Source organism: Leuciscus leuciscus (assembly GCF_965113295.1).
Source record: "Leuciscus leuciscus genome assembly, chromosome: 15".
NCBI lineage: Eukaryota > Metazoa > Chordata > Actinopteri > Cypriniformes > Leuciscidae > Leuciscus > Leuciscus leuciscus.
In genome coordinates this window covers 12,948,514-12,972,279 of record NC_138739.1, presented here as the reverse complement: position 1 = coordinate 12,972,279, position 23,766 = coordinate 12,948,514, and the positions used below count along the sequence as shown (strand labels likewise).

The 23,766-nt window shown below is 37.2% G+C and overlaps 1 protein-coding gene and 1 long non-coding RNA gene across 2 annotated transcripts in view; one reads left to right on the top strand and one right to left on the bottom strand.

The window, feature by feature from the left end:
• The window catches only part of LOC309476094 (cell adhesion molecule CEACAM1-like), a 161,225-nt gene extending 137,738 nt beyond the window's left edge, over nucleotides 1-23,487 (top strand). The window contains exons 4-5 of the mRNA XM_082139273.1: nucleotides 15,988-16,124; nucleotides 17,025-23,487. Coding sequence (XP_081995399.1) covers nucleotides 15,988-16,124; nucleotides 17,025-17,036 — 149 coding nt within the window. The 3' untranslated portion in view covers nucleotides 17,037-23,487. The remainder of the gene's footprint in view (nucleotides 1-15,987; nucleotides 16,125-17,024) is intronic.
• On the bottom strand, nucleotides 1,350-9,722 carry LOC309476447. The gene is made up of 3 exons (XR_014198159.1): nucleotides 9,578-9,722; nucleotides 8,801-8,868; nucleotides 1,350-2,792 (listed from the first exon to the last, which is right to left on the bottom strand). It is a non-coding gene; the product is annotated as an uncharacterized lncRNA (long non-coding RNA).
• Nucleotides 23,488-23,766: the final 279 nt, after the last annotated feature.

Below are 23,766 nucleotides of genomic sequence, written 5' to 3'. Positions count from 1 at the left end.
ACAATGTATCCATCTCATTGTTCAACATGGAAGTAAGGTGTTTTCTGTGAATGTGCGAGACTTTTTTAGCCATGATTTATTAGCAGCTACCATGAAGAATATCAAAGTAAACCAGCTTGTTTATAATTAATAAAATACATTAACATAATATGTTTAGAAACATCAGTTATTATAGTGACATTACTTAAAAAAGAAATAACAAAATTCACTTATAATTTATTTTAAACTCTTTGAAGATCTCTCAAGAAGTGACCATTATTAATAACCTTTTAGAAATAGTAGGCTAGTATGATGCTTGACAAAGCAAATGCCACATTTATTCTGGGTGGGAATGTGATCAATCCCTCTAGTGGTCAAGTGTTGTTATATTTGTATTTCTGAGGATCTTTGGGATAGAAATGCAGAGAGGATGTAGCAATAGATGGGAACATGCACGTTTGATGCATGATATTATTTACGTTTGGAAGAACATGGCAGCTAAGAAGTTATTCATTGTCAACAATCCAAAGTAAGACCGTTGTATGCTCTTTTATTTGATCAAAATTTAGGTTTTTGTGTATGCTACATCTTCCTGGATGCCGCGATGGTCACGTGACGTTATCTATAGTGACATCGCAGTTAATATTAGCTGCGTCTTTGAGCGGGATCCATTTTCTTACTTCATCAGTGTGTGAAACAATTTCAGTCCTGTGCTCCGGACATGAATGATTCCTAAAATAATGTGTGTTGTTGTTGAGACGTGCAATTATTTTAAGTGACCATACTTAATATTTTCACCTGAATGAAGATGACGAATCAGGTGAAAAGTCCCTCAGACACACATTGAAGGAGGAAACCGAGACATCAAACCAGAAGATCACAGAGACTGAGAAAAGCACAGAGATGTGGGCACTTTGACTAGTAAACAACCACTCAGAGCACCCTAGGTAGGCCACTAAACAGGTAGCCTACTCACATCCACCAGAACACTGTCACTACAAATTAGCTAATAAGGCATATTATCAAATATGTTAAACAAAACATACATGTTTTTATATATATATATATATAAAAACAAGTGGTTTGTATTGTTAATAGGATTCCTTCCACACTAGTGTTTTGTTCCCTGATTCGTCATCATCCTACAGAACTGGAGCAGGAGTGGATATCTTGAGCTGTCCTCATCACTGCATCTGGACTTTACCACTATCAAGGAAACTTAAGGTGAGATTTTCTATCTGATTATGATCTTGATCTCATCCTGTTATGCTGTAATGAAAAAAATCAAGATTGTTAGAAGCATTAAGTTAGTTTCTCATCAAAATTTATGAAAACACAATAAATAATTAACAAACTCATACATTGTAAGTCATACATTGCATTTATTCTTAAAATGACTCAGACACTGACAGAAAAAAAAACAAAAACAGGATATGACCACTATAGGGGAAAAAGGTTATCAAGAATAGTTCTGCTTCGAGAGAACTGATGCTAAATCTAGAAATAACTTCTGAAACTGCACTCTCAGAAATAAAGGTACAAGTGGTCGATGCAGAGGTACCTTTTCAACCAATTAGATACTAATATGTACCCTTAAAGGAACAGTTCACTTAAAAATGAAAATTCTGTCATAATTTACTCACCCTCAAGTTGTTTCAGACCTGTATTTCTGTCTTCTGCTGAAGGAACACAAAAGAAGATATTTTGAATAATGTTGGTAAGACAGTTTATGAGCCCCATAGACTTCCATAGTAGGGTAAAAAATACTATGGGAGTCAATGGGGCTCATCAACTGTTTGGTTACCAACATTCTTCAAAATATCTTCTTTTGTGTTCAGCAGAAGAAAGAAATTCATACAGGTCTGAAACAACTTGAGGGTGAGTAAATGACAGAATTTTCATTTTTAAGTGAACTATTCCTTTAAGGAGTAAATAAGGTACCTTTTGAAAGCACCCCCCCAATTAACAGCTTTTGTACCTTTTTGTTTTCTGAAAGTGTAGTTTCAGTAGTTATTTCCAACTCAAAGTATGTGATATTTTCATTTCTCACAGTAGTATCATTGTTTGATTTGAGATCTTTTTTGTCAGACATCATCATTGATAGTTCATAGTTTCTCTGTTGAGCAAAAGTCAATGACTTCATGTGAGCAGGAATGGAAAAAACACCTGCAACGACATGCTTTTCACACAAATGCTATTCACTCAGACTGACACCTCAGACATGCATTCACACAAACACGCTATTCACACCTCAGAGATGCTCTCACAAACTGCCATCAAACACAGACCTCCAGCAGGAGACACATGCCCATGCAGAAGCTGTTTGTCTACCCAACAGATCAAACCACATATCTGTGCAGATGTGTATAAATGAATAAATGAGACCACATCCAGGGTTCACTTTGACTCCTTTTGACGAGTAGTTTGCATCTACGTTTTACACATTTGACCTGAAGAGTACACATGAAAATGGGTCACAGGATTTACATGATTAGTTTAAAGTCCCTGTATTATAATTAAGGTAAATACATTTAAAGTTTTTTGGAGAGCATTTAATTAGTCCATTGTTAATATCACACTTTAAACCCCTTCAGGATGATCCTGCTGTATGTCTGCTGTGATTTCCTAATGAAACATGTGGTGATATCTCAAAAAACCCAAACTCAACCATTGACTCAACCATTGAGAGTCGTTGCAGGATGTTCTTAGTGAAATGATCACAATCTGGGTCTTGTACTCAGAAAAAGACTGAAGTTTGATCATCTTCTCATTGCGATTGGTGCATAAACTACACGATCCTCCTCTTCAACTTTCTGTAAAAAAATGCATAACACAAGATATAATAATAATAATAATAATAATAATTGTGAAGTGATATAGTTTTTCAAACTAATAAGGCTCTCATAATCATCTGAAGGTGCTGTTTGTGTGTGTGTGTGTGTGTGTGTGTGTGTGTGTGTGTGTGTGTGTGTGTGTGTGTGTGTGTGTGTGTGTGTGTGTGTGTGTGTCACGTTCCTGCTAGCACAAGCACATGATGACAAAGGTGAATAAAAAAATCAAGTCTTTAATACGCTGATTTCACGCAGCCGTTATTTTGAGATCGAAAGCGAGGCTCCGGTGGGAAGAAAACCGGAAGTGTCGCCTTTAATCACAGGAGAGTCGTGAATGCGATGGCGTATTGTTGTGTTTAATGATGTTGTGTCAATTCTAAAACTGTACATACATTTCTTTCATTCTTTAGACTATATACAGTGAAATTAATTTCTAAATAAAATATTTTTTTTATATATAATTCAGAAAGTAAAAAAAGAAGCAGGAATGAGATATACATATCCTATATTGGATATTAACATCCAATAGTGTAAATCGCGGCAGCAGCTTCAGGTTGGTAGTCCAAGGCATTGTTGTTTACGGGGTTCTTACCACCGGAGCCTCACTTTCGATTTCAAAATGGCGGCTGCGTGAAATCAGCGTATAGATACCACCAGGCCAGCTGACAGTCTTGCCTGGGCCCGGGACGAGATTCAGGAGAATCATCGGGAGAATAATTCAGGAGAAAAAAATCTCCAAATGCTCCACCTTTTACTATCATGTCAATTGATTTTGATTAATATGCGCGAGGGAGAGAGAGAGCAAGCCAGCGCTCTACGTGTTGTTTGAAGATGTGAGAGTGCGCGCGCACTCAATTTTGATCAGTTGCCAAACCATTTTTGTGTTGGGGGTGGGGTTCTTGACCACCATTTCAAGGACAATTAGGAAGAAAACAAATAAAAAGCTTTTATGTAACTCAAATATTACATATTTTTTTCACAAATAGGCCTATTTTAATTTTTTTTTACAATTTATTCCATAATTTAATGATGGCCCCCCTACACTGGGCCCGGGACAACAGACCCGTTTGTCCCCCCTTATCGGCGGGCGTGACCACCACACATAAACTTATTTTTCACATCCCGTAGACGAGACCGGATGAACTCAAATGCAAGAGGGAGACTTAAATACAGGAAAGTAACAAAGGAAACTAATGAGGGAACAGCTGAACAGAATGAGTTATCAAATGAGTACTAAACTGAAAAGATTATAATGTCCGCAACACTGCTACTTACTCCCATATTTTAATAAAAAAGCAACGTTTCGACCCTACTGGGTCTTCTTCAGGCACCTGCCAGAAGGTGGGATGTGCACACAATAACTTTAACATATATTATCAAATGAGTAACCATGGAAACAAAGACAGCAAACATACTCAAACTGAACATAACTGTGACAGTACGCCCCTTCCCGGAAAGGAGTGACCTCAAGCCAACAGTTCCAATGAGGGAGGAGGCTGAGGTGGAGGACAGGAACCAGTGTGGTGCAGATGGTGGGAGGAGCCAGGGAGAAGCCCGGAGGAGGAGGAGCCTGAGAGTCTCGCCGGGATGAAAACCCACAGCGGCGGCGATGGAGGGAGGACCATGTCGACGACTGAAGGTAGTCGCACACCGGACGCGCACTTTCTCAGTTTATGGCCAGCAATATTGCTATGTTTAAGGACATTATGAAATTAAGATCATGTCTGTACTATGTTATGATTGTACTGTACAATTAAATACAATAGTTGCTGAGTCTGCAGTCGGGGAACACTTTACCTCGTGGCGTCCGTTAACTGAATTAATTGAGAATCTCACCTGAAAATTCGATAACATCAGCAATTTCCATCCATGCACCTGATTTCTGTAAATTAATATTAAACTAAATGTATCTTGGATCACAGGGTGAAGTCAGTATATACATTAACGACGATTTGAGACAAATATAATGTATTTAATATAAATATACAAATATATTTAATATAAAACTATGTAAATGGTGCTCTGTGGCCGGTGTGTACACTCCGTGAAAATAATGTGTTCGAATTTTAAAGACGCTGCGCTTCTCATCTGGTGTGCCAACCCCCTTAAGGGGGAGTGATAATCCGTAGCCTACTGAAACTGTCATCAGTCAGCAATATTCTGTTCTTGCATGGATATTTTGCTGTATAGCTAGTTAGTTTTCATTTATTCATATTTTTTGGCTTATAATTTTGAGTGACAGATGTTGTTTTTAATGTAGCCTATTTTTCTTGGTGACATTTTTATGGTGTTGGCAGTATCATAAGACAAATAACAAATACAATTCTTGTATAGCCAACATTATATATTTGTTATCCCAAATCACTCTCTCTTTCTTTAGGGGAAAATTAAATGTGTGATTCTGGAAACGAGATCTAAATTTAGAGGGATTGGTCGGGTCAGGAAGAAAATCACTCTCGGATAGCAGGTGAACAGCGGAATAGAACCTAGCGGGGAGCGGGACGGGTAAAACAGTCCCGCACAGACCTGTACCTGGTGGAGCAGAGGGAGTGAGGGAGGAGCAAAAGCAGAGAAGTCAGGGCAATGAGCCGAGGAAGAGCAACGGGATCAGTGGCTGGAGTCGGAGCCAAGGGATCCACTCTCTCCCAGGGGTAGAAGGCCTGAGGTGGATCTACATCGCAGAGGAGGAGCAGAGAGGCTGATGGGGGGCAGCGGAGATTGGGCAGAGTAATGAGGCGATTCCAGAAGAGGAGGCAGGAGAGGGAGGTCGGGTGGGACCAGCAAAGACAAAGGTAGGCATTCAGAGTTGGGCGGGATCAGCGCAGGCATGGAATCATCCTCTTCCTAAATCCATTCCTCAGAGGTCCCTGACTCACCCTCGGTGACGGGAGTGTGGGCGAGGCTCCAATTCATCCCCCCGGACTCCACTCCTGCTCTCACGGTGGCACACGATGGCCGGATCGCACACCTGGTCAGACTCATATTGGACAGACTCAGTCGCTCCATCTTGCGCCGGCTCTTCATCTGAGGTGGGCTCAGACATCATGCCCATCCCACGAGGGTGTGTCATGTTGGACTCTGACTCAGAAGTGGGGCTGGTGATGTCCTCCTCGGGACCGATGATGAACTCAGATACGTTGTTCACCAGCACCCACTCCACATAGATATGTCACAGTTATTTTCGGTTTAGAGTTTGTTTTCAGTCATTGCCCTTTTTCCACTTGTCTGAGTTCGTCATTTGTTACCATGTTTTCTCATTTGATCAGTCATTCTGTGACTAAAGTAGTTCCCTTTGTTTGTTCCTTGTATTTAAGTCCTAGGGCCCTATCTTGCACCCAGCGCAATTGACTTTGTACACCGACGCATGTATCATTCCTATTTTACACCCGCGCAAAGCGCGCTTTTCCCTCCACAGAAGCACGTCGCTAAACTAGGGAATGAACTTGCGCTCCCTGGGTGGTTCAGCGCAAAAAAGGAGGCGTGTTCCGGCGCAAACGTTCCTTCATGCTATTTTGATGGTTTAGAAAACAATTCCGCCACTAACCAGGAAAAAATAGTTTAAAGTCAGTGGCATGTTATTCATATGCTATTTTAAGGGCGCATGCTTGGCCATAATCAATGTAGCGTGTGCACAACACACATACACTTTGATTCTCTCATCTACACAGAAGCAGCAGTTTTCATTTTTGCAAATCATACATTATTACGATAGATAGATAGATAGATAGATAGATAGATAGATAGATAGATAGATAGATAGATAGATAGATAGACAATTTATTATAAAAGCATACATCTAGCTTACACATTTACCCAAATTATCATACGCCTGTTTAACCGAAGCTAATTTGGGTGGGTTTCTCCATTTCAATGTAACTCCTCTCTTTTACGGCCGTGACGAGAGCGTTGCTCTCCTCGGCTGTGAAACGCTCCTGGCGCGCACCTGGCAAATCCGCCGTTACAATAGCAATCCGCTATGGAAAAAGCGTGTCTGCTCTTAAAGGGAATGTGAGATGACGCTCTGATTGGTTTATTTCACGTTACGCCCAAACCACACCTATAAATAATGAAGCTACTTCAGACCAGCCCATTTTGGATTTGCGCCTGGCGCAAGAGTCATTTATCCCGCCGGGAAAATAGCAACAGCGCCAAGACCCGCCCACAAAGTTACTTGCGCTTTGCGCTTGACACTTGCGTTTCAGATCGTTAAAATAGGGTCCCTAGTGTTTCATTTGAGGTTTTTTTCCCCATCTCATCAGTAAACGGTTGTTACCTTGCCTGCTTTCTACTGAGTTAAAGACTTTTAATGGATAATCATATCATTATATCATCTCAGTTGTTTGTTATCAACGGCCGTACATGACAGAAGCCCAGACCAAAGACAAGATATTTGCGGTGTCGCAACAGTGTATTTGTGATGTGATAGATCATTATACTATGAAAGCCATTTCCGCCACATAAGAAAAAAAAATCATGCTCTGATAAAAGTCAAATTATGAGATAAAAAATTCAAAGTTATGTCATTCTAAGTCAAAATGAGTATGTCATAATTGAAACATTTAAAGTCAGAATTTCGACATTGAAATCTCATAATTTCATCTTTGTGATATTTTTGACTTTTTTAAAGGTGCATTAAGCAACTTTTCATGTTAAAAATACCCGTTTTCTAACCCATACATGCTTAAACAATTGCCTGATGGGCTGAATGAGCCCTTCTCTGATCACTGAGATTGTCTCTATAATCCTGTAAAGTAAAATAAATAAGAGGGATTCGGGCCGGAATTTGAGACTGGGCGTGACGTCATGCGCGTTCACGGCACGCTCACCTGGCTGTCTGTCAGGTTTGTGTATTCGCCGCCATTCTCCGTAGAAGATGGATTGTAAGAGACCTGCTTGTAGTTCATTTCAAACACCAACGCAAACTCCACGCAAGATAAAAAAAAGAAAACTTGTCTCTAGTGCAACCAAAAGGGCAAAATTGGACTCAGACAGTCGTCGGAATAAGACGAGAGTAAACATAGGGAAGGCTTTCAATAAATGGAGAGATCTCCGGTCTGCTCTAGGGCTCAAACGGGATGCTCAGTTGGCTTTTTTCAAAATATCTACTAAATAAATCTGCACTACATGTAGTTTAATGATTTGCTATTCGATTAAAACAGTTCAAATATCTTGAGTGTGATATAAAATGCTGATATATAAGTTAGATAATTAGACACAAATTTTGAGCAAATTACTGCTTAATTAGGATGTAGGCCTATTGCTATTGGAATATGCTACTTAGCAGATCAATAAAACAGGCTAAACCCCCGCAAATCTTCGGCGGATTAGCCTGTTTGGCTTTTATGGTAACGTCATAGTGCCATTTAATTGTTTATTACCTTGAGACAATTGAGTGTACTTTTTTGACCGACTGTGCTTTGAGCTTTTACAAAGTAACAACTTATATTGTTCATGAACGTGTTTCCATAATAATACAATCATAAGTGGATACAGTAAACACAGATAGATGGAAATAAAAAACGAAGTTTTCTACTACCCCCGTTTTTCCCTCACACATAAGTGTGTAATTTACTCAATTGCCTTTCCTTTCACATATTTAAAATTACTTGCAGATTTATAACTTTATTACATCTGAAGACATTATGATTGTAAACAAAAGATTTGCGGCCTGATGCTTCTTTGGTTATGAACAGCTCGTGCTCGTGCAAGCGTGCGTGTGTGTGGTCCATGAGCGTGCACATCTCTGGCTGCAGTTTCACTTGCCGCCAGAGGTGGCATAGTTCTGCAAAAACTCAGAATCTTGCTTAATGCACCTTTAAGTGATCATTTTGACTTTTAAATCTCATAATTATGATTTAGTATGTCATAATTGTTTTTTCCTTATGTGGTGGAAATGGGCTTCCATATTATGCAGACAAAAACACAAGCGCACACTGATCAGGATCTGAAATTATACAAATACTCAACAAATTAACAATAAAGTGTCTCACCGATTTCTGTGCGTTTCTTTTGTAGAATGTCGTCTCAGCGTAAGTGATCTCATCTGAACAAGTCTCAACTGTGTGAACAATAATAAATGCATTAAAACAGCAAGGTTAAAACTAGATCTGGTTCTTCACAATATATGTCATTATTAGGGCTTTCTAAGTTAACAGCAGTTTTTAAAAATGGTATTAACAAATTTAATTTGCATTAGACCTATTTCCACATGCAAAAAGTTCCTAAAAGACTGTCATTCAATTTAGAGAGAAACATAAATCACACATACATTTACACAAAAATTAGATTTTTGACAAAAGTAAAGTCTTTTACATTCTTTGTATTTATTCAGCTTTTAGGCTCAACAAGCACAACAAAAGTCATCATTCATATATATTTTAATTTGAGCACCAGCTGCATCTTTGCACATGTAAGACTAAGTTCATAAAATGGAGACAGCTTTTTTTATATAATTAAAAATAAACATTTCTGTTTTTGCATTTCCAGTGTTGCTGTTTGAGAAATACAGAGTCTGTTTTTTGTGCAAGTTAGACGAGTAAAGAGCGACATTCTGTCATTTAAAGAAATAAACATGAATTCTGATATGAGTGTAATCAACAGAAATTGTCAAACACAACATGTTAGTTTGGTTTCAAAGGACAATTAACTACAAAATTATGAGAATAATTTTAATTAAAAGATAAAATGGGGCTATTATTTGGCTAAAGTATTTAGAGCATATTTTCAAATTATTATTTGATTGTTTAAAAGCTGTATGTAATACTTGCCTTCTTTGTCAATTTTTCTACATTTCCTGCAGATCCAGAAGATCCAAAATCCAGCAACAATCATCAGAGATCCAGCAGAGATCAACACTATCAGAGACACTGAGACTGGAGGAGGAGGAGGAGGAGGAGGAGGAGGAGAAGGAGACTGTGTTGTAATGTCTAAAGAGAGATTAATGTAAGTGAATGCGTCAGTCTGATCTCCAACAGAAGACAGAGATCAGGTCAGTAAATACACACATATATCATCAGTGCTGTGGTACCTGCACATGTGTGACAGAGTGTGTTGATGTCCAGATGTGTGGTCTGGTTGCTGATGGGATTGTTCAGCACACAGCTGTAGGTGTTTTTATCCTGATATTCCACCTCCAGAGGTAGAGAGAGACTGATGCTGAGATCACACACACTGATGCTGGACAATACACTGATTCCTGCGTACCAGGAGAGAGTCACATCACACACATTCAACACTGATGAACACACCAATGAACAATTTGATGATGATGAAGAACAGTGTGAAGAGTTATTGATGATGACAGGAACAGGCAGACGAGCTGGAAAACATGAGAGAATAAACAGAAATATGAACACAACAATTGTCCTATTTTAGGTGTAATACATTTTGTGTTGAGTGAGTGTTTAGTGTGTTCATGGTCACTGAATGTGTCTGTCATCTCAAACTATAAAAGGATTAAATATTTGAATATGTAAATAGAATATATGAACGTTTGGACAAATGACGTCTCTACTCACCATAGACAGAAACACTGAATGTTTTTGAAATTTTTTTCGCTCCAGTTATCTTTACTTCATAATCTCCAGCATGTTCAGTTGTGGTGTTTGTGATGGTCAGAGATCCAGTTTGATTGTCCAGCTTCAGTCTGTCTCTGAATCTCCCATCAGGAACATCATCATATGTGGAGAAGATTTGGTTCTTCTTTTTGATTTTAGCTATCAGAGTGTTGTTAGCTTCAAATGTCCACAGTATATCATGATATTTACGTATTTCAGTAAGATCAGTGTTTAGAGTAACAGAATCTCCCTCCATCACTGACACTGAATCACCAAACACACCTGGAGAACAAACAGATTTTAGAGATTAAGGCTCATGATGGTTTTACAAAGTCAGCCAAAGTTGAGAACATCCAGGGAATCAGCAGAAACACAAAATGTCAAATGTCAACTGTCTTTAAATCGCTACCGTACAGAGAAACTGTCAGAATCACTCAGAGAAAACACAAATGTCAATTTTAAACAACACAACCCAACACACGGTAACACTTTGGATTTTCATACTAAATATTCCAGGCTATTTAATACATTAAAAACATAAATGCGTAAACCCCAAGATATGAACTCTGAGCAAATTTCCAAAAACAGCCATACAGCTTCTTAATGAGTTTAATTTAAAGTATCTATCTGAAATGTAAAGTAAAATCAGGATCAAAATGATGGTTCAAATGTATGTTTGGTTATTTCAAAATTAAGTTGGGTGTAACAGCATTATTATAGATAAAACGTGATTTAATTTAGATTGAAGCTTAATCTTCATGGTGAATCACATCCTTAATCTTATTATTTTATTTTTTTTAAGTTATCAGAGTTTAAATTTACATAACTTATTGAAAATAAATACATGATTGAAAGTACCGTTTTAATTGGATTTTTAATATATTTAAATAAACAAGATTTACATCACTAGATAGTCTGCATTATAAGGTTGTGTATTAGATCAATTTAGATGAAAATAACCTAATTTGAACAATAGCTGGCACTTTTTTCCAAAAAATATTTTTATTTTATTTATTTTTTATGTACTTTATAACTTACCAGTCAGACTCCAGCTGCACAACCAGAAAACAAACATGAGAGACATTTTCTTCAGTTGTTCAACATGTGATGTGACAGCAGAACTGGTGTGTGAATCCTCCCACCGTTTAACACTCCTCACTCGCTGCATTTGCATAATGTTATAGGTCATCTGGCATTTGTTCAGACTTTAATTATTCTTAATGTATTCATATTTTATATTTTTTATCAAAAGTCAATAAAAATCAGTATCTTTACACCTCTTTACCTCCTTTACCCCTTAATGGTTCATATTAGAATCAGAATGAGCTTCATTCGCCAAGTGTGCGCAAACACACAATGAATTTGTTGTGGTTTTTCATTTAGTGTCTAAACGGCACATATTATCTCCTTTCAAAAGGGCACCGCCCCAGTGAACACTTTCCTCCTGAGAGCGCAGTTACCCGACTGCTTTAAATGTATAAAAGTAAAAGAATATTGCAGATGAACTACATTTCATGGTAAAATGGAGCTTAGCTCTAGTTATGTTAAATGTGTTATGTATATTTATTCTCAATTTTAGTGAATTGAAAAACCAGAGTTCAAAGATAAAACCGTCTGGCATCTCACAGTTTGAAGTTCTTCATCTGAGTCAAACTGAAAGAGACTTTCTCAGGTTTCTACAGAAATGATGTTTGATCTGCTGCTGGACAGACATTTGTGTGACACTGGGCATTTAGTGCTTGTGTGTTTAGTTTGAAGGTGAAGAGTTTCTTCCTGTCCTGATAGCTTTTCAGACTCTATATGCCAGGGGAAAAAAACAAGATGAGAAACTGTTTGACACTGCATGAGGGAGAAAAACAATAACAAAATTATCATATTTATATTTTAAAACGTTTAGAATGCCCTTTTTTTTTTTTAAGTGAGGGGCCGTGGAATCAAGGCATTTAGTGATTTAAATGCTGAAGTTATTGGAAACACACCAGATGGCGCCACTCAAAAAGCAATGACAGCAGAAAGACATTTTATAATAAACCAAAGTAATCTGTGTTTAATTGAGTTTGTTATTAATATAACAGGCATCAGGAGGCAGTGCAGTGATCAGGCTGGTCTGTGTCTTATTTAGTTTATTATATTGGTTCTTCTTTGAGAACAACAGTAACTATAGCGCACCCTATCGGGTAAAAGTAGCACTATTATTAGAGAGATGTGATTTTCTGCTTTAGACACTAGAGAGCGATGATGTGTGTGATACTGTAAAGCACTATGCATTCCATATTCCATTTTCTATTTATTTAAACAGGAGTAGATTATGTGATAGAGTGAAGTGAAGTGTGGGATCAATATTTAATAGTTAGTAGACTACATTTTCCATGTGTGTTATAATAATAAGATTAAACTAATACACAGCAACAACATTTCAGACATAACAATAGGCTTGATAACTTATAAGAGTGCATGTGCAAAAGAAAAAAAAAGAAAAAACATTAAAACAATGTGATACATGGGTGAAAACAAAACAGACAGAAGTAAGACATCCTGGCAGAGAATAAATGTGAACTGAGAGGTATGAGCTCTTGGCCTACTCCATAGATACGGTATTTGATCATCGTTTTTTGGGGACATTTTCATACACAGCCTCCTCCTTTGATTTATGTAGGATGTGAGGGACTGAGAAGCCAGGAACAAGGAACACAAACTTTTTACTGAAAAATTGGTCTTTATCTGAACCCAAGAAAAAAAGTCAACTTTACAAACTTTACAAACCTTACAATAAAAATGTCTTAAAACAAAATAAACAAACAGAAACTAAGAGGGAAAAACAGTCAGACAAAACCAACCAAACAAACTAAAACTGACCTGCTCAAATTCTTAAATTAATGCGTGTCCTTCGTGTAGATGTATTAGTGCGCGCGCGCGTGTGTGTGTGTGTGTGTGTGTGTGTGTGTGTGTGTGAGAGAGAGAGAGAGAGAGAGAGAGAGAGAGAGAGAGAGAGAGAGAGAGAGAGAGAGAGATAGTGCATCCACATTACCGCTCTAGTGCGGTCACCGCTGGGGGAAAATGCAGTCAATCAGGAACCTTGCTATTGCAACAGTTTAAAAACATTTAAAAAATATAATAGAATTGTCTCCAATTTTTGGAGGAACTATCCCTTTAAATACGCCATCATCGCATTGCATTTTGGGAGGAAGTTTCACTTCAACAACTGAAAGAACTGCGTCGTCATAAAAGCAGAAGAACATAACTTATAAATCAGAATCTGCATTAATTTTCTTGGGGGAAAGGTGTTGAAAATGAAGCTTTTCATTAATGTGTTGTCGGTGGTCTTGTTTTTACCCGACAATGGTAAGTATCCTCCGTGTGACCGCAACCCCATCCGCATCCGTAACTGCAGCTGCAGCGGAAGGGTGCAGAGTATACCAGAGTCGCATTCGTTGATCTAAAACGAAATAATATCCAGCGGCACAGCGCTCACACACACAAGTTTCAGAGTCAGACCAGAAGTCTTAGGTAGGAGGTGAAGACGATACAATATGTGTTACATCAGGCCTTATTAAAGTCGCGCGGCGCGCCACCTACAGTTTTTTTTTTACCTTATTTTCTTTTGTTTGATGTAGAATACGAGCTATTTGATGAATATATCATGGATTTTGATAGGATTTACAATATTTAATTATACCTTAATTGTTAAAAATACAGGATCTGATTATTTATTGATATTCATTTTAAACTATGTAGTTAACTAATGTAACATTGGCCTACAGTCATAAAACACTATAGCCTATTATGAGATAACGTTCACTTCATGTTCATTTTGTAACAAATACTTAAAGACAGAATTTGGATATTTTATGTCAAATATACATTTTATTTGACTATTCAAAAAAAAAAAAAATAAAATAAAAAACTTTTCACTTAAAAAGACACTGGTAACACTTTACAATAATGTTTCGTTTGTTAACATTAGTTAACTACATTATTTAAAGGGATAGTTCACCCAAAATTGAAAATGTCGTAATTTTCTCACCCTCAAGCCGTTCTGATGAGTGAATGTGTAAATCAATGGTGTTCTGCTGTTTGTTTCTGTGCATTTCATATCCAGACATATTTCTCTACTCTAAATCTTCATGATATGTAGAAAAAAACTTTTTCAAGTCATTTTTGTTTGGATTATGTTTCTACTCCAGGTGTGTCTGGTGTTGCTAAAGAAGTGTCAGTGTCAGCGATGGAGGGAGATTCAGTCACTCTATACACTGGTGTTCAAACAAACCAACAAGAAGATATTAAATGGTATTTTAATGACACTCGTATAGCTCAAATCAGTGGAGATCTCAGTGATATCTGTACAGATGTTCAGTGTAATGAAGGTACTGAGAGATTCAGAGACAGACTGAAGCTGGATCATCAGACTGGATCTCTGACCATCACAAACACCAGAAACACACACTCTGGACTTTATGAACTGAATATCATCATCATCAGCAGCAGCGACAGTGGAAAAATCTTTAATGTTACTGTCAAAGGTGAGTCATTAGTGAATGTTTAAATGCAGTTTATATATGTTTAAAGCAAAGTGTGTTTTCTATATACTGTGTAACGTACAGTATATAGATCATCTCTTTACTGTGCAGTTTATATAATTATCTCACTTGTCATCATTAACCAGTTCCTTTCGATTTAAAACTAAATCATCTATATTGGAAAGTTGCTTCAACAGTTAATTAATCGGCGGCGTTTAATCACACCATTTCTGGTCAACTACTGTTATTATCTGTTTTAATGAGGATTTAAAGTAAAATAAGTATGTCAAATGTGTTTATACGTACAAATCATGCATAAATATATATTTTTTTAGATCGAAAGTCAGAGAGGTCATGTTCACAGTTCTCTCATGTTGTGTAGTTTTTGTTTGTTTTCAGCAAAAGATCCTCCAGCATCTGTTGGTTTGTGTTTCAGGTGTTTCTGCTGCTGAACGAGATGAAGTGAAGAGAAAGACAGTGAAGGAGGGAGAATATTTTACTTTTGATTCTGGTGTAATAAAAAAAACAAGTGATGTGATGATGTGGTATTTTAATGACACTCTCATCGCTGAAATCACTGGAGATCAGAGTAAGATCTGTACAGATGTTCAGTGTAAAGAGAGATTCAGAGACAGACTGAAGCTGGATCATCAGACTGGATCTCTGATCATCACAAACACCAGAAACACAGACTCTGGACTCTATAAACTACAGATCATCATCAACAACAGCAGCTTCAGCATCACTAGAGTGAAGAGATTCAGTGTTTCTGTCGTTGGTGAGTGTATAATTTAGCTATTCAAAGCATTTTCCTTTGAGCAATTTAATGAACAGTTCAATATTTTAAATCAACCCAATAAATAAGCGCTGGACTGTTTAAAAAAGTGAGCCTTGACTCAATGACACTTTAACTAATGTTATTAACATGAAAAATGCAGTTTTCCTGCGAACAGTGTTTCCCGTTGATCTCTCAGTGCTGATGCTGTTTGCCATTAATCAGTTAAATAACTGATGACCCAAGTAGAAAGGTGTAAATATCCATCAATATCATAATCATACTAGATTCACTCTCACTCTCTCGTAATAATGTCTGTTTCTCTGTAGATGTTCCAGGTTCAGGTCTGTCTTCAGGAGCTGTAGCAGGAATAGTTGTTGGTGTTCTGCTGGTGTTTGCTGCTGGTGTAACTGCTGGTGTGATTTACTATCGACACCACAGGACCCATGAACCAGTACCACAGAGAGTAAGTACTACATATCAGCTGATTTAATTAGTTATTATCCTTTCTATTTAACACTACAGAAGCAGATATTCACCGGTGAGACAGTCAAAGCGAGATAGCAAGCGTCTTATTAGAAAACACCAATACAACAGTTTAAGCAATTTAGATGTGATATTGAACTCACTTTACTTCAAGTTTCTATTACTGTGGTACAAAAGATGTAATGCAGTTTAAGACGGTGATAAATATTTTGGAACTGAAATCCTCTGTATGAACAACAGAAAAAAAAAACACAGTCTGCATTGTTTATTTAAGTGAAACATCAATCCTTCTCATCACTTTAAAGGGGTAGTTCACCCCAAAATGAAAATTCTGTCAGTAATTACTCACCCTCATGTTGTTCCAACCCCGTAAGACATTCTTTCATCTTCGGAACACAAATTAAGATATTTTTGATGAAATCTGAGAGCTGGCTCACTCCTCCATAGGCTTCTAAGGGACTGAAACTTGCTGGCCCAGAAAAGTTATTTTCTGGGCTGCGCAAAAACACTACGTGAACCAACTCGAGGGCCAGAAAGAAGGAAATGAATAGTGGAATAAAGTCGTTATTTTTTTATTTTTTTTCGCACAAAAAGTATTCTCGTCGCTTTATAAACTTAAGATTGAGCCACTGTAGTCACTTGGACTATATTAACGATCTCTTTAATAACTTTTCTGGGCCAGCAAGTTTCAGTCCCTTAGAAGCCTATGGAGGAGTGATCCAGCTCTCAGATTTCATCAAAAATATCTTAATTTGTGTTCCGAAGATGAACGAATGTCTTACGGGGTTGGAACAACATGAGGGTGAGTAATTACTGACAGAATTTTCATTTTTGGGTGAACTAACCCTTTAACCTTCTGTGAATCTGTTTTTTCTTACAGGATGATATGTGATAACTCACCATGTGATCCGAATGACAGTCCTTTGTAGCCTGGGAAAACCCAGACTACTTCCGCCGAATTTTAATTCTCTCTCCAGGATAGTCTGGAGAAGAGCCCATTCAAACTCATTTCTGTGCCGCCGAAATCGCGGCACCAATCAGAAACGTTTGGGGAGGGATTTACATGATGACGACAGCGCAGCGGCGCTGAAGGAGATTTCATTACAAAGATGGATGCCGCCGTGGAACATCACTCGTTCGAATCATAGACAGTATATAAACGAATCAGTTATCGCGTCTGTTTTGAGTGATTTAAACTTACCGTTTTCGTTAAAACCGGAGCAAAGAACAACACTCGAAGCATACGTCATCTCCTTCATCGATCTGATTGGTTTTATGACTATCCAATTGCGCCCAGAGGAATTTGAGCTACGTCGGTTGGTGACGCCCCTTTGGAAATGATTTGTCTACATATCTTCGCCAGACCCTACACTCAGTTTCAACTGAGAAGGGTCTGGTTTTAACCAGGCTAAGTCCTTTGAGGAGGAGGACACGTCCGTAAATCAGAGTCAGACTCAATTTGATCCTTTCATTGAAAGGCACACTGAAGAGAATCAGGAAATGATGGAGAGAAGAGGATCAGGTGAAACTCCAGGGCTCGCAAAATCGCCTGCCCGACGTCCCGGGGCTATATTGTTTTCCATTCGGGCTACCAAAATGTATAACCGGCCTGCCCGACGGGCTATCTGAAATACTGTTCGCTTAAGTCTTGTTATAATCAGATTCAGCGCGTTCTTCATCTTCAATCCGCAGTGGCTCCAAGCAAGAGCGCACGTCAGAAACAGAGGACAGGGTGTGTGTGTGTGTGTGTGTGTGTGTGTGTGTGTGTTCATCTCATTGGTCTGTCAATGTCAGAATATTTGAGATGACCAATCAAATCAAAGTAGGCGGGCTTTATATACACAGAAGCTTCTGAGCGCGAATTTGAGCAGAGCGACTCGCTTCAGTTTACGGTCAAGTGCGAGATAAGATGTAAGTAGCTAAACTAAACATTTCATATTTGACAGTTTTTTTAGGTCATAAATGTGAAACGAATGACAAAAATTATCAGACAAACGAATATACTTTTGTCGAATTTCGCCATTTTGAACTGAAAATAGGCCTATGTAAAGTGACTAATAATTAGTTTGCTGTCATTGTGAGGGGACATTAACAGAGCATTAACAAAGCCGTTTTCATGTTGGGCACAAGAATAATAATGAATGTGTACATGTTGAGAATTAATATACCATTTGTAGCCTTCAGTGAATTAAAAAAGTTCAGCTTTAGGAGGGGAAGAGACAGGGCAAGATGAGGAGACTGAGAGAAAAAGAAAGAGTGATGGATAAGAAGTGAGAGCAGGTATTGACAAATAATCTACTGCCCACTGACGTTGTTTTAAGCTATTTCTTATCCTTTTTTGGCCTTAAAATGTCTTGAAATGGACATATCAGAGAAATAAAAAAGTTGAACCCCCTAATAACCTTAAATGCAGGACCTCTTTGATTATAAAGCCCTGTCTACGGCCCTGTATTAGGAATAAGATCAATAATGAATGTGTACATACTGTGAATGAATTTAATAAACTTAGGCTACCTAGCTTTCCTATAGCTTTCAGTAAATTAATGCGTCTGAGAAAATGATTAATAAATCAACCTATCAGATGACCCTATGTTTACTTCACTGACAGACAAAAATGAAAAGCCTATATCAGTCAAAGCTCAGCTTTAGGAGGGGAAGACAAAGAGAATAGTAGTGTGATGCTGATGAGGAGAGAAAAATAATCAGCTGGCCACTTACATGGTTTTAAAGCTATTGTTATCCATTTTTTGGGGCCTTCAAAACATCTTAAAATGCACATAATGTAGATCAGAGAAATCAAAATTTTCTCGAACCCCCCTGACTGAGTATGAGTGAGTATTAGACCCTAAACTAAAGTGTTACCTTTTTTTTTTTTCATACCCTCATTGGGGGCTGAGCCACAGACATGACTGATTCATGTTCCATACTTGTCACACACATTTCAGTTCAGTTAGAACCAGATGCATATTTGTTGATATTTTGTGTTTTGAAAAAAGTTTTTCATTCATTGTTTTGACTCCTAACCAATTTTCTACATTGAAAAATTGTCTTTTTATCTGGCCTAGTAAAATTCATTTCGGGCTACCAAAATCTGAAGAGTGCCTGCCCGAAGGGCTACCAGCGATTTTGAAATTTTGCGAGCCCTGAACTCTCATCACTCACAGAATAATTGTTACGATTCCTAGATTTCACTAGTTGTTACCAATACCAGTGAAAATTTTAATGATTTAAATGATAAACTAACACATTTAGGGCCAGATTTACTAACAGTTTGTGTCAGCACAAACCCTCTTTTGGCGTTAAAAAACTTCTATCAGGATTTACTCATTTTAACACGCAGTGAAAATTTTGTGCTGTAAAGGTGTGGACAGTTATTTTTGCGGCTGAAATGATCACATATGTATTTGTAGGAGTTTCCCTTTCAGCAAAATTTACGGGAGGAGACTATTTAAATGAATCACTCAAGGTGATTTACTAAGGTTTGCGCCCGTCAATGTACTGGTGTTTGCGCCATTATTAACCTCCCAAAAATAGCACGTCTTAAACCAGACGCTAGCTGGTAGATTGTGTTGGTCATTATGGAAATAATCTGACTGGGTCTGTGTTCTTTCATTTGTGTGTTGTCAGTAGATCACGCGCAGACCTTTTCACTGCCATCGGCGCTATTTTGGAATTGCACTCTCGCGCTAATTCGCCGTTTAGTAAATCTGCCTGTTAGCATATATGAGCAATAGAATAACTACTGTGTTACTATCAAAAGATCAGCGAGAGCTTGATTATTATGTTTTTCTTGTTTTCCATTAAATCCAGATACATTTTGTTAAAGGGTAACTTTAACATTTTGATAGTCAAAAATAGTCGATCTCCGAATGCAATGTAACAGGGAGGAGAGTAAAGCTTAGTTCCATATAAATTCATGGATAATTTGTTGTTTTGTCGTTAGTGAAAATCAATATTGACCTTATATTTTAAAAAGGATCCTCATATAAGAAACAATACTAAAATTCAGAGTCAGTTAATTCGCATTCGGAGATCGACTATTTTTGAAATGCCGGCAGACACAGCTTCAGTGAGTTGTTCAAAACCTTTCTTTTTAGTAAACTCTGTGTACACAAACAATGTTCTCAATGCTCGAGTTCATGTGAAGAACCTCTGGTGATACTTCCAGCACAGTTTCATGTTGTGTCGAGCCGCCTTAGGGTTTGAAAAATAGTGATTTTTGATGCTATGTTTTCTGAAAAAAAAAAATGTTAAATTAAAGTGAGTCTCCCAGTAGGGTCTGAAACTTAATTCAAGAAGAACAGATTTGACAGATATTTCCCCTTATTTTAAGGATTAACACACTTAATTTAGATTTTTTAGGAGTTAGATACTGTTTGCTCCTCTGTATTTTAGTACAGTATAAAACAGTATGCAATAATAACACATTGAGTGTAAATTATTATATTTATTAAATAAATGCCGCCTTATGGGGACAATGAAGCCCTCTGTACACCTACCCGATAAACACTTTATTATAAAAAAAACTTTTTTACACATATTTTCTTAATATTTATTGAAAACAAACACCTTTCCGATCTGATATGTGATCGGAAAAGTAGAGGCAAAAAGGCAGCTAAAGGCGGATTCGAACTCGGGTCGATCGGATCAAAAAATATTTACAACGTGCATTACTACGCCACTGCTTCTGACAGGTTACAGCTGTTTTTGGGCTTTTCTCTGGCCCAACCAGACAGTGGTGGGCGGAGTTAGTGTAAATACTCTCCGCCAGTAAGGCGGGCTGTTTGCACTTAGTGTAAATAAACACTCCATATAAGGACACAGGGAGATAATCAGAGAAACAGGTGTGACTCAAATCAGTAACCAAGGCAACAAACACTGTAATCAAACAAGCGGGAAAACTAGAACAAATGAAACATGCTCGAATAGTTTTAACCACTAACTCCAGAACATGACCCTTACACAACTTTTAGATATTAGTTGTGGGAAACAAGACAAAAATTCAAAGTAAGAAAATAAATTGTATAACCACAAGTGCTCTTAACAATCTGCATTTTTTATACTGTAAGTGTTTTTACTGGAATTGTTGCTGTAACTGGAAATGTCTTGCGCCCTTATATTGTTAATGTTTCTAATTTAACCACTAACACTAACCCTTGGTTATCCACTTTGATCAGAAAACAATGGTTGACCAACTCTGAATAGCATTAATAGAGCATGTCCAGCAGCGGCTCTGGAACCAAAACCTGCATTAATAAGCTTAGAAAGTCATTGACTTATCTTATGTTGAAACACTTTACTGGGAGCATTTATTGTATTCTATGCCTGTAACTGGACCCATATATGATACAGGCTGCATTCATATTTTTACTATGACATTAAACCTGATAAATACTACATGTGATGTTTGTCAGCAGGAATGTTACAGCACAATGCGCTAAGAAAATGTATTGTTTTATTGTCTTTAAGAATGATCTTTATCTGCTGATTTGTTTTGTTTTTCATTTTTTTCATTTTATTTGTTTGCATGTGGGGAGATGAAGACCTGTGGTTTTATCTGTGACCTGTTGTATTATTTGTCTGTTTTTTCCATCTTGTGTCTTTTTCAGTTCAGCTGAGATTGTTTGTTAAAATATTGTATTTTGTGTTTGTCTTGTAGAATATTATCACTGTTTGATGGAGATGATTGACCTTACTTTATTACTTTATTGACTTTATTAGTAACTTCAGCTTGTCATCTTATGGTTTTCCTTAGTTCTTTCTTTTGGCAGCACACTTGTTACTTTTTTTTTTTGTATTTGTATTTCATCTGCTCATTGTAAATCTGTAAATAGCATATCAGTAGAGGTGTCTCGGGATGTTTTTATATTGTCAGGTAAGACAATATAAAAATTTACATTTTAAGAAACGTAACTTTTTACCATAAATCAGATCGAAGTTGAAACAAAGACATAAAACTTTTCTTTAATGGAACAATAGCATTATTTTTTTATGAATGAGTCTTTGTGTGTTTACTGTACATGATAATACAGTATACAGATTCTCATAGCGGATGGATTCTGCGTCTCTAAAATATTTTTGTGTGTGTTTTCAGAATTGATGCACTAAACTTTCACCAGCAATTGTAACTATACGAGACACCACTCAAAAAAGACTCTTAAACTCTTTAAAGAAGATCTCATTAAATCGTGATTTTATAGGAACCATATCAGTTGTAGGCTAAATATGAGGGGAAATATGATTACATGGTCAGTTTCTGTATGGTTTAGCAATGCATAATTAATTTATGATAAATGAATCTGGATGAGGGTGGAATGATGTACACTATTGTTCAAAATTACCCACGAGACGTGTGTAGCTGTTTGTCTGATGAGTGAATCTGTAAATCAATTATGTTCTTCTGCTATTTGTTTTCATGTTACATTATGAATCAGACATATTTTTCTACCTACAATCTTTATGATCTGTAGAACAAACATTTGCATCGTACTTTCTTGGTGTGTTCTGCTGGTGTGAATTACTATCACTGCAGTAACACTCTGTATTAAAATATGTATGTTCTAATAAACCAAAGAAGTCTGTCTTTAATTGAGTTAGTTATTATTATTATAAACAGGCATCATGAGGCAGCGCAATGATCAGTTAGATGTCTTATTTAGTTCATTATAGTGCTGGGAGAAACGAAGCTTTTTGAAACAGAATCAATTGATTCGAAAAATGGTTCACTGATTCGAATCTCCGCACGCTGGCGACCCCTGCTGGTCAGAACTGTAAATGCAGCGAAAACTCAGACCAAACATGCATAAAAACACCTTCTACAAACCCATTATAAACGTTTTATTGAAGGTGTAATGTATTAAAGGCAATTAACTAATCATCTAATACCATTAAACATTTTAAATGTCTGTAGGCCTAATATATGTAAAATTGTATTCAATTGAAGGGCTTGTTTTGTTTGTTGTATTGAGAGCTTGCAGAATAAGAGACCATTGACTACAACTCTTCTTTTTTTTATTATAAAAATGTGTCATCAAATATCAACAAACATACAAATTATATCGAGACACTCATTACACAGAGATCATCGCCCCCTAGCGGCGAACCATTGAAATTTCGAAACAGTTCTGACGTAACGAAGCCTCCTTTACTGAAAACACGTGACGTTGGCAGTTTGATAGTCATTCCGAACCACTGAATTTCATAATAAATGGTACTTTTGAAAAGTCTAATGTTATTAAGACATTAGTCTGTTTTCCTGTGAACATTGTTTTCTGTTGAGTTGACAGTGCTCTGATGCATTTCCCAAGAAAACCCACCAGACGGAGATATTGAATCAATATAAATGATAGGCCGCCTACAGCCTAAAAAAAAAAAAAAATTAAAAAAAAGGTGTAAATATCAGTCAAAGGATATTCTTGCTCTCTAATGAAGTCTTACTGGTTTGGAATTACATGAGGGTAAATTATGACATAATTTTCTTTTTTAGGTGAATTAACCTTTTAATATTGAGTCAATTTAATCAGTCACATGATGGCAGAACCTTACACACAAAGACAAAACTGTAACAATAATAACATCGCTAAACCCAACTGTCTGAGAACAGTCTTATAGCAACAACAACA